The sequence below is a fragment of the Apium graveolens genome, chromosome 11, assembly GCF_009905375.1.
Source record: "Apium graveolens cultivar Ventura chromosome 11, ASM990537v1, whole genome shotgun sequence".
Classification (NCBI taxonomy): Eukaryota; Viridiplantae; Streptophyta; class Magnoliopsida; order Apiales; family Apiaceae; genus Apium; species Apium graveolens.
In genome coordinates, this window is record NC_133657.1 from 201,046,009 (window position 1) to 201,057,947 (window position 11,939).

The following is an 11,939-nucleotide window of genomic DNA, read 5'->3' on the forward strand; positions in this document are numbered from 1 at the left end:
AAAAATCAATACATTTGGCTACTTGTAGTATAAGTTATTCGTATTCTAAAATGTACTAATCAAATGATTACTTTTAATTTAGCTGATTCATTTTAGCATTATCTCTTTGAATAATGTTTTAGCCTTTTAGGTGGGTCGTTAATAGAACTCGGTTTTGCAAGAAACCTCAATTCAAAATTAAGATCGATCTCTAGTACATATAACCGTTTGGTTCATCCTTAATAAGTTCGGTTAACAGAAATCGGGACTTTAATTCTATGCATACACACTTCATCCCACCTATTGGGATTCCATATCATTTTCATTTATCCTCATTCTCGTACACTTCATTTCCATTCTCAATTTCGATTCTCCATTCTCCCGTCATTCCCATTTAAATAAACACTTTAAGGAATATCGTATCAGACGTAAATTCAATATTACACTACGGAATAGCCAAGTGATAAGCGTTTATTTAATATGATTCGGTTTGATTCTCACTTATCTTATCCTGAAATTATATTGGGCTTGTGTGTGAAGTATCAAAAATTTTAGGACTTATGGGTAGGAGAGGAATACTCCAGTAGGCACTAGCATTGTATTGATAGTTAAGCTATGTATAGCAATCTCTATCTATCCTTTTCTTTAAGGATTCATGATAAATAGTGATCTGTCTATACTCATTAACAATAACAGCTACTTTACCTTTCATTTTTCTCCAACGTTCGAGTCTATTTTATTTTGGATAATTTATCTGCTACTTTCATGGTCAGAACTTAAAATTGGTCCAACGTTTGGATTAAATGATAAGTACATGATTTAATAAATGAGGCCTTTGGGTCAGATGATACTAACACAGTAACACTAAGATGTTTTTATGTTTTAGCAACAGTGTGAGATTCTGCTATGTTGGTAAACTGAATTCAGCCATCGGTGAGGACTGCGGATCTTCCGGATGTACTCGTGTAGTAGCGGATTTAAAAAGCATAAATGTTTGAAATAACGGTGAATCTTCCGGATATACTCACGGATTTAAGAGGTGTATACTTTTAAAAAGAAATAAATACATAAAGTATATATGGAATATATCATTCGCAATGTTTCATTGCGGTAGCTGTCACTTCTCGCAATGTTTCATTGCGGCAGTAGCAATGAAATATTGACATAGTGAAACATTTGGACTGGTGTATCCCAAACTAAGTTAACTGTGGATAATTTGTCAATATCTTAGGATTAAGTTTGAAGAATCTTGTTGTAATAATGAGAAAATAGATAATTCAAAAACTTGAATTCGTATGCACGTCTGCCGGAATACATAATTTCAAAAGCCTTAAAAGAGAAGTTGTCTCTTAATCCTCAATTATTAAAGAAGACATAATTATGACATACACTATCAAACTTAATATATTACCTAACAAAATAACTACTAATTTTTAATCATACTAGTATATGTATATTATCATCTGAATTTCAATTTACCAGGAAAGTATATGCACTTGAACTACTAAGATTATGCATAAAATTTTGAAGAACATTTCATACATGCTAAAAAAAATCTGGCAAGTGCTGAGAGTTCATTTAGTTCCTGCATTGCAAATTTGCACCTAGAAATGCTACGATTTTTTAAAAAAATCTCAAAAACGTTCCCAAATGCTTAGTTGGCATGATCTAATCGGATGTTCATCTTATAAACTAAGAGGTCTATGTATTCCACGAAATTAAAAATACGACATTTGTCATTTGAAAACAATTTTGAGAATCGTTTTGGGATATGAGGATAATAGCATTGCTCACTCGAGTCCAGGTTAGAATATGCAGGTTTCTCCTCCAACACTTAAAAAGCTCAACAAAGTATCATAACTAGAACTTTCGGTGTTGTCCTGGGAATTGAGCACTTGAAAATGGCACATTATCATTGTCAAATCATGGTATGGTTCAAGGAGGCCTCGCTGCTTAACGAGAAACGTAGCCCAAGCACTCTGTAACTCGGTTCAAAACCTGCAACAAATCAATTAGGAGCCAATTAGCCGAACAAGCCTAGTTCACTGGCTTTCTCCTTCTCGAAGGGCTCAGAAGATTGGTATATGATTGTAACTGCAAGTAGAATCTCGATACCAGAGCCAATAGCTGACATGAACTCTGCCAACACTGTTAATACATCAATGCAGATTCCTCAACAGGCAGCTGCAGTTGGAATATAGCAGCTGAGTTTCTTCTGTAAGTTTGAATCACAATGTACTGACATGATCGTTTGTTGATCCAATCCAAGCATTGTTGCTCCAATCCAAGCATTAAGAAGATCAAAATATTTAAATTACTATCGGCTGTACAATCAACAAACTCCTTCTTCTTAGAACCCAAAAACATCTGCTCCCTCCGTCCCACCACATTATCTACGTACATTTTTCTCATATTTGACCTGTATTTTAAGACTACCATAAAATATAATTCTATATTTTATTTTTAAAATTTTATTTTTATGTATAAAAGTTTAACATTATATTTATATTTTAAAAAAAATTATTTAAAATTATTAAGCGAACCATATTTTACTGGAGGCCTTAAAATACGTATCGATCTCTCGTCCCCCAATGTAAAGAATCCAATGGGACGGAGAGAGTACTTGAGAAATTCTTTTGGCATATGTTTGAAATTGACACAATAAAAAAAGCATTTGAATCAATTTAGTGATTGCAATAATTGTATTATTACCGTCACGATATGGAAAAAAATAAAAAATTTGCAAATGGGATTAAATAACTGATGTAGTCTCATACTTCATTAAAAAAAGGGTTAGTGCCAAAAAAGCTTGATTACCGCAGCCGGGAATCGAACCCAGAAATGTGTTACTAATTAGATAACGAGTCCAATTACTACTGCGGACTTTGTTGAGAAAAAATCGAATATAAATTAATAAATATATAATTTTAACTGCAAGTTCCTTCTGCAAGTTCGAATCACAATGTACCGGCGTGACAGGAAAAAATGACAAAAATAGCTGATTTTTGAAAAAATTTAACAAAAATAGTCATTCTGAAAAAGTGGTCAATTTTGGCCGATTGAATACTCCACTGTCAGTTGGGTATCCCAATTTGTATAAGATACTCCATTGGCAGTTGGGTATTTCATATATGGGATACTCCACTTATAGTTAGGTATCTTATATAAAGTGGAGTACTCCACTGACAGTTGGGTATCCCATCGGCCAAAATTGGCCAACTTTTCAGAAATTGGTTATTTTTGTCAATTTTGTGTAAAAATAGGCTAAATTTGTCTTTCACCCGCGTGACGACTTGTTGCTCCTAAGTCCTATCCGAGCATCGAGAAATAAACAAATAATTCAAATAAATCCCACAATCATAAATCTTCGACACTCTTGAACTGTTGAGCAGACGAAGAAAAAACTAGCAACCAACAAACTCCTTTTTCTTAGAATTCAAAAAAAAATTAACATTAATTAATAAAGTCTCTCGAGTTTGTTTGACACAATAAAGTAGCATATGCTTCCAATTAATGATTTCAATAATTTGATTATGCTCACAAGTACGTAACTCACTTAAGTTGGGTGAATACAAACGGATTTTTAGCTTGTTTTATATGGTAATACACTTGGCACCAATAGGTTCTGTTTTTTACCAACAACAATACAAGGTCGGTCATTTGTATTTGGTGACACTCACGGTTCAAGTTCAGTTCATATTTTCGAACGAGCAGTGCTAGATTTCCCAAATTTTTTTTCCAAAATTTTCACCAAATGATGTGGCAAACACATGACATATATTAATTTATGGGTGCATATTAATACACGCAGAGTACCATATTATATTCAGGAAAATTGCTATTTATTATACGTCATATCAGCATTTGGGAAAATTTTTGGGAAAAAAATTTGGGGAACCTATCATTTCTCTTTTCGAATTTTGAACTATCTGCGAAAAATGCCACACAGTTAGTTGAACTATCAATTAATCAAACTAGTTCTGATAGGATTTCCATATAGTGCAATTAACAGGTGTAGAATCGAAGAAACTTTTTAACAGCGTCTTACAAGTTGACTAAGTTTAATTAAAAGCTTTCAGCCTTTCTCACCCTAGTCAAAAGATTGTTTTGATCGTATATAACACCAAACTGAGTCATAATTGTGATATATCGATCCGAGGTTACTAAGGTCTAAGATACAATGTAAACTGGCAAGCCCCTTATATTAAATTAAGGGGACATTCATATTATACTGGCATGCCAAGATAATATTGTTATTTTCAAATGAACATCAATCTCATAGATAAAATCAAGTTGTCCAACAATCACCCTACTCCTAACAAAATTCCACTCCAAAGGAAGAGGCGTTTTATTTTGTCAAAATGTCCAATTAAATGACTATGACATTCAACTCAGTGACCTCCGATATAAACATCTTTGTTTCACAGTAGCTAGCAATATCATTTTATCTGCTATCATGTACTTTCAAGCAGTAAATTATCAAGACATTCAACACAATGACATGCCATATAACCATATTTGTTTCACAGTATTCAGCAATATCATTTTTTATCCGTGATCATGTACATTCAAGCAGTAAATTATCAGAGACGTTCTGTTTTCTCTGAACACTTTGATCCTTGATGTGACAATGGATCCGCGCATAGTTAACACACGGCTCAGCACACCGACAGACACAGCATAATCTTCTTCTCACAAGGTAGACACAAAAATGACACATCATATTTTATGAACTTAAATGCAACACAAATACAAAGGCAGTGAGATAAAAAACCTTGAAAAACACAAGCAAATGCAACGGAATTAAGCTAAGGCCTAAGCTCCACAAAACGAGTTGCGCAGAATCAAAAATTACATAAGAAACTAAACGAAAAACTTGACTATTTATGTAAAAAAATTGCATAATTCTAGTTTGGAACCAATATTTAAAGATTGTTTGGATTGTTCACATGCATCATATTTATGTAAAAACTTAACTAGCCCACATTTAATATATGCAAGGTATATATCAATATTCTTTTAGACTTCAGTTTCAATTCCAGAGCACGCTTTAAATAGAATGTCAAATACACTTGCATACATTTCAGGGTAAGGGGGAAGAGAGACCAAACAGAATACCATTAATATGAATGCCGCATAAAAATATAATGCATTCTCTTGAATCTTGATGCGTCGAGACTAGCACCCAGAAGTAACTAATAGAACCATCTCTTTACTGAATCTGTAGTTTCTCCTCTAACACTTGAAAGCTTAACAAAGTATTATATCAAGAAAAGTCGGCTCTTTCCTAAGATTTGGCAACCACACATTTTCATTGTCAAACCATGGTCCACTACAAGGGTGTGTGCCAAATCAGTCAATCTCTTAGATTAATTAGAAAAGGCAACCTAAACAATCTGTAGGCGAACTAATATCAAAACCAGTAACAAGGAAATTAGAAGCCAAATAAACCTAATTCACTGGCTTTCTCCTTTTCAAATGTCTCAAAGTATTGATATATGATTGTAACTGCAAGCAGAATTCCAGTCCCAGAGCCGATAGCTCCCATGAAGTCAGCCAGCACTGTTAATGCACCAATACAGATTCCTCCAAAAGCAGCTGCTGTTGGAATGTAGCGGTTGAGTTCCTTTTGCAAGTTTGAATCACGATGTCCTGGCATGACCATTTGTTGCTCCTATACGAGTATTAAGAAAATCAACAAATTATAATTCACGAGAATGGACTCAGCAGCCAATTAAACTAGTTCTACAATCAAATAGCAATGTATTTGGAAAATCTTAACTGAAAAGGTAAATTTCACATGGTAATAACACTTGGCGACTATAGGGTGTACATATGTGCCACAGTACATGGTAGCTCGGTGTATATTGTTGGCAGACAGGTCAATCATATTTAAACTATCTACGACAATAAAGCACGAGTTAGCTAAACTAGTTTCAATGGAGCTCTAATACTCCATATAACAGGTGTTGTCAGGAAGAGTGTGAACAAGAAAGAGTTAATTAAGTTAATTAATGTCTCGCAGTAGTTAATTAATGTTTCGCAGTAGGCCCTTTTGAAACTTGTACAAAGTCTTATTAGCTAATGAAAGCGGACAAGAAAGAGTGTGAAACAAAAAAGCCTTCTTTTCATTTCTAAGTTAATTAATGTTTCTCATCTAGACATACCTTGAGCTGTTTAGCAACATCTCTTGCAGACGATCCAGAAACCTCAATCCAAGTTTTGGAGAAAAGTGCACAAGCTGATAGCATGAACACTATATAGAAAAGAGCGTGGAAAGGATTGGCTGCCATATCAGCTAAGCTGGGAGGATAACATCAAAGCAGGAATCAGTACAAATACTAGATAAGGGATCATTAGCCTGGATTTAAAAGAACAGATTCAATTAGCTAGAGAATATGAAATAAAACAGAAAGGCATTGAATACCTTGATGGTGCAGTCACATAGTAAGCAAGGCCGCCAACTGGTACAGATTGGCCTGAATATTCAGATTCCTGCCACTTGCCCAACAGATTAACCAAGAAATTGCCACTGTACTTCCTGTACAGCAACTGTTCAAAAAAAAGATATTTTAGTACAGTTCCGCCGAATTCCTTACATCACTACCTTAACTGTAGAAGAAAAGGACTCATTACCTGAGATATGAAATAAAGGTTGGACACAAGGGCGGACTGAAGAATGATGGGCATGTTAGAAGTGTAAAACAACTTGATTGGGTAGGATCCCTGCTGTCCACGAGCATTCTTTGATCTCACAGGCAAGACCACACGGAAGCCTTGGAAATATATCACAATGAGGAAGATTAAAACAGTAGCAAGAAGATTTGTCACATTCGGAAGATTCTGCCGATAAAAAGCTTCTCGAAGTGCTCGAACCTTATCCGTCCTAGTTATTAACAGGTGGAACAAGGCAATAACCGCACCCTCAAATTCAGCACCACGTCCGCTATTAATAGTTGTAGGGCTAAATGCTTTCCAGATAATACTTTCACTGCAAGTTATGCCAAACCAAAGTTCAGATTACATTCCGATGTATAGAAGAAGCGCAGCCTCAACTTAAAATAATAGCAACGACTTACCAGATATTGGTCGCTATAAACAGAGATATTCCAGATCCAAGTCCATATCCCTTTTGAAGAAGCTCGTCTAAGCATATCACAATGATACCGGCAAAGCACAGCTGAACAATAATGAGAATGGCATTACCAACTCCAAGCTGACCGACACTGCCGTACATTCCTGAAAGAACATATGCGACAGCCTCTCCAACAGCAATCAAGATGCCAAGCAACTTCTGAGCTCCATTTCTAGAGAAAATAGGCGAGTGAGGAACAATTAGAAAATAGCAAACAATTTAGATGTACAAAAAGCAAACTATACACCTACTACAGCATATAAAGAATAAAGAATAAAGCAATTCAAATGGCAGTGAGACTTTATACAATTCCAGAACAACGCACAATGGCACGTATAACACCTGCTTCGGCATTTAATGAAGTACGCAATTTAAATGTTCACAAAATTTGACGCACGGAATATTGGACTCTATACTGCTGAAAAGATTAAGCTTCAAAATACTAGCAAATTTTTACATCCAAATATACCAAATTAGCTGCAAAAAGATACCTACATAATAAGATATGAGCACAGATATATGTAGTGTAAATACAATCACCGAAACTTAATATTGCAATTGCTAGTAAATAACACACAAGAGGAAGTCAAGGAAATTATGGTAATCATATACATACAGGAGTGCACGATCCTCGCGAACATTGTTGTCCACTTCAATAATCTTCGACCCAGCCAGTAGTTGCATCACTAATCCAGACGTCACAATGGGCGTGATACCCAACTCCATGACAGTCCCACGGTTGGAAGCCAAAATCACACGCATCCAATAGAAAGGGTCGGCTCCCGTAGTAGAATGTATTCCATACAAAGGAAGCTGACTGCAGACCAGAAAGATGAAAAGAGAGATCACGGTGTATATCACCTTCTCTCTAAACGGAACCTTCCTGTCAGCGCTTTGCACCTCCGGTAAAAACGAAAGGAACGGCCTAACCAAATGCAGCACTCTGAAACCTCCTCCCATCTTAATGAATCACAATATCTCCCAACCTGTACATAATTAATTAGTTCGAGAAAAGTAACACCATATTATCAACAAATATTTATCAAACTCTCATTCCCTACTTATTACACTCCAAAACTATATATTAAATTAAATAATTCGAGAAAGTGTCATACATCATAATTAAACAGTATGAGAAACATCAAGCATTACGTAGTCTGAGAAACTTCCGCAAATAGTCATAAATTAATTAATCTAAGGAATCTCATACATTATAATTAATTAATCCGAGAAACAATAACCTAACGCAGCGATTAACAAAACGCCTATAATTAATCCGAGAAACATCAATCTAAGGCAGTACTAAACAAAACACCTTCAACTAATCCGAGAAACATCATTTATAAAACCCTACCTATACATAACTCACTATTACATAATCATCACATATAGATAAATCGAAAAACTCAGAAAACAAATCATCACATCATCGATAACATTATAACAAACTTTCAACAACTATTATAAATCCAATTCTTCGACATCTTCGATTCCACAGCCAAAATTTTAACACAAATCACACATCAATTTTACTTTAATTACAATTATGCCACTCTAATTTCACACAAATTTCATAAAAATCGAAACAACAACAGGAGCAAATCTAATTAAACAATCGTTACACACACATACATACAAACATGAAAATGAAAATCGAGATTAAATTAGATCTAAAACAAACGAAACGTATACATACAGATACATACATATATGTAAGTATAGATTGCGATACATCGAGAGGAGATCGAAGACTTACAGATAGAATTGCAGATCTGGAGGAGAATGAACACTGTGTGTTTTGTGTGTGTAAATGTATGTATGTACTGTTGCGGTTATTTTTATTTTTATAATTGTAAAAAGATGGATTTTAAATACTGAAATTTCTGTTGTGATGACACGGGGGCAGGCCAGTGATTACTTGCCACGTGGCACATCAAAATCCAAAGTGAAAATAAAATAAATTATACTATGTGATAAAATAAATTATACTATGTGATTATAATCGAATAATGTAATAACAGCACTCCCTCTAATATTTATTGACCGTATAGTTGAAAAAAAAACTTTTTTTAATAATAGTAGACAGTATATGTTATAATTTTTTTTTAAAAATCAACTTTATTGTATGCGGCTGAGCACTGGATGGTGAAGAAGGCCAAGAACAACGACTAAAGATAGCGTAAACGAGGATATTGCGTTGAATTTATGATCCTACCATTTTAAATACATTAGAGATTGGCTTTATTCAAAAGGCAATTACGAGTTATATTTATTATAATAAAAAGTAAATGAATGTAGACTGTGATGATTTATCGGCTCTCGTACGGAGAATAAAACGTTTAGTGTTGTCGGGTGCTAGAAGGAAAGGAAGACCAATAACAACTTGTGATAACCTACTTTTGCTTGATTTGCGTGTTTTATGATGTGCTCCCGAGTTAAAATCAGGGGAGAAAAGAAAAGAACGGAAAAGAAACTTTTAGAATTTTACTTCATAGTTGTGCTCCCGTGTTTTTTCAGGAGAGAAGAGAAAAGATTGAGAGAGAAAATTTTCAAAATTTTCCACCCAAAAATTTCTTCCTAAAAATGGGATGATTTGGAGAGAAGCTCTCACATACTTTTCAAAATATTTCCCTCCAAATCAATATTTTCAAAATTTTCTCTCCCTTCACCAGAAATAACTTGGGAACACCTTAAAGAAAATTTTTTGCTTCTCTTCTCTTCCGTTCTCTTCTCTTTCGTTCTATTCTTTCATAAAAAACTTGGGAGCACAGCGTTAAACTTTTAGGGAGATATAGTGTTAGATATAAGGTCTTGGAGGCGTCATATTAAAGTGGTTGATTGACTTATGAAATATATGAATTGTATTTTGAGAAATTTATTTGATTTGAAAAGTAGAAGTTTTATGAGTGTCATTAAGTAAGATTGAGCTCAAAATATCAAAAGTGCTTTTGTGTGGTATAAAAGTGACTTCCCACAACTACTATTCGGAATTGTGTATTCTATTATTTATAGTTATATTTTATATTTACACATGTTCACACACAAACCGAGGTTTTCGGGAAACAGCCTCTTCATTCTTTTGAATAAGAGAAAGGGTTGCGTGTATATGATACTTTTTTGCGGGATATATTAGATACGGTTAGTTTGGTTTAGTTTTAAAATTTTTAAGAACATATTTTAAATAACTCGTTTAAGCGTCATATAATAAAAAATAAAAGGAATAATTAATTATATTACTAATATAATTTATTTTGATAGCAAGACTAGATCACATATTTATTATGAAAGTAGACGTCATGTGATAGGTGCCAGTTTTCTAAAATTTACTTGTTTTATTTTTAAAATTTAAAATTTTAATTTTATAACTTTTTAATGTACATTTATATTATTACCTTTGATATTGTTGTAATATTATTTTTATTTTTAATAGTATGTTGTAATATTGTTGCAACAAATATGCAGATGTTGAGAAATACAAGGATGTTGAATTAAATTATTTTTTTTGTGATGTATATTATATAATTGTATATAGTAGAATATCTAATCATCTTATATTTACGATTATATCAATGTTTCATATTTTAGTGTTTGAATAATAGTAGAACATTATTATTATTTTATATTTATCAGATTTTCGAGTAAATCGGTCGGATTATCGTCGAGAAAGAGGAAGGACGAGCTCCGGAGCCCCATACGCTCTTTATACAGGGCTAGCGAGCCCTGTACAGGGAAAGCCCTGTTTGGCGGCCTACGACTATCAACGATGAGGAGTCGCGACGACAATTAATGAAGTTCTACATGAAGGTTTATTACGGTCATTACAACGAAAGCTTACATCAATCATAGTAAATGAGGCGTGTGACGGTCGCTACGACAAAGAAGTTACGATGACGGTTGTAGTAGAAGTTGACGACGAAGAACAAGTATTGATGAAAGAGTCCACAAAAGGTTTTTGAGCTAAATAAGAAAAAATAAAGCTATCAATAAGTAAGGAATGATACGTGTTAGGTCACACACACTGTAGATGGGGTGAATACAGTATATAGTACAATCAAATCGAACTTTAATAACTCAAGTAACAGAAAACAAACTTTATTGAAACAATAAACTCTGTTACAGTATGGAACTGTTACCTCTCAGTGATAAACAAATATCACGAGAGCTGCTAGGGTTACAATGAATAACTTCTCGAATATGATAACACTTCTAGTGTAAACCTTATGTCTGTGTTTATATACTACACAGTTACAAGATAATCGCTAATTGATATGGAATATAATTCTGCTTCCTAAAATATATCAATCAGATATCTTTTCTTCCAAGTATTCTATTATTCATAGAATTCCTTCTTCATGCATATCTCTTCTTATGTTTGTCTCGATCTTCTTTCATTTAATCAGCTGATGTCCTTATCTGAACGTCCTTCAGTACTTAAGTTCTGATATCCATCTTCTGATGATTATCTCCTGATAATATAAGTACTGATATCCTTAAGTCCTGACTTCCAGTAAGTACTGATTTATCCTATTTAATTAAGATCTGAAAACTAAACATAAATCATATTAGCCATGACATTAACAAATATATCTAACAATCTCCCCCAACTTGTAAATTAGCATAATATACAAGTTTAACAGATATTTGATGATGTCAAAAACATTAAGTACAAATGCATGAGAATTAGACTAGATAACTACAACTTACAGTCCTTAAAGCTTTACCAGTCTTTAACTTCTGATAACAACTTCAGTCTGTATTCATATCAGAATTTAAGCAGTTGTAGATCTTGACTAGGCTTCATCTTCTGATCTCTCTGATGTCAGGA

The 11,939-nt window shown here is 33.8% G+C and overlaps 1 protein-coding gene across 1 annotated transcript; it reads right to left on the reverse strand.

Moving 5' to 3' along the window:
- Positions 1–5,080: 5,080 nt before the first annotated feature.
- On the reverse strand, positions 5,081–8,977 carry LOC141697233 (uncharacterized). Its single transcript, XM_074501513.1, has 7 exons — positions 8,871–8,977; positions 7,731–8,100; positions 7,059–7,286; positions 6,616–6,970; positions 6,407–6,531; positions 6,147–6,282; positions 5,081–5,653 (listed from the first exon to the last, which is right to left on the reverse strand). The coding sequence occupies exons 2-7, from the start codon at positions 8,072–8,074 to the stop codon at positions 5,414–5,416; spliced, it is 1,428 nt and encodes a 475-aa protein (XP_074357614.1). The 5' UTR covers positions 8,075–8,100; positions 8,871–8,977; the 3' UTR covers positions 5,081–5,413.
- Between the last annotated feature and the right edge of the window lie 2,962 nt (positions 8,978–11,939).

What these genes read in the sequence shown, in the direction of transcription:
- LOC141697233 (XM_074501513.1), bottom strand. Translation starts at nt 8,074, where the DNA reads ATGGGAGGAGGTTTCAGAGTGCTGCATTTGGTTAGGCCGTTCCTTTCG. An exon ending in CGCGAGGATCGTGCACTCCT is followed by an intron (nt 7,287 to 7,730) that starts GTATGTATATGA and finishes TATTTTCTCTAG; the next exon opens with AAATGGAGCTCAGAAGTTGC. An exon ending in TATGTGACTGCACCATCAAG is followed by an intron (nt 6,283 to 6,406) that starts GTATTCAATGCC and finishes TTATCCTCCCAG; the next exon opens with CTTAGCTGATATGGCAGCCA.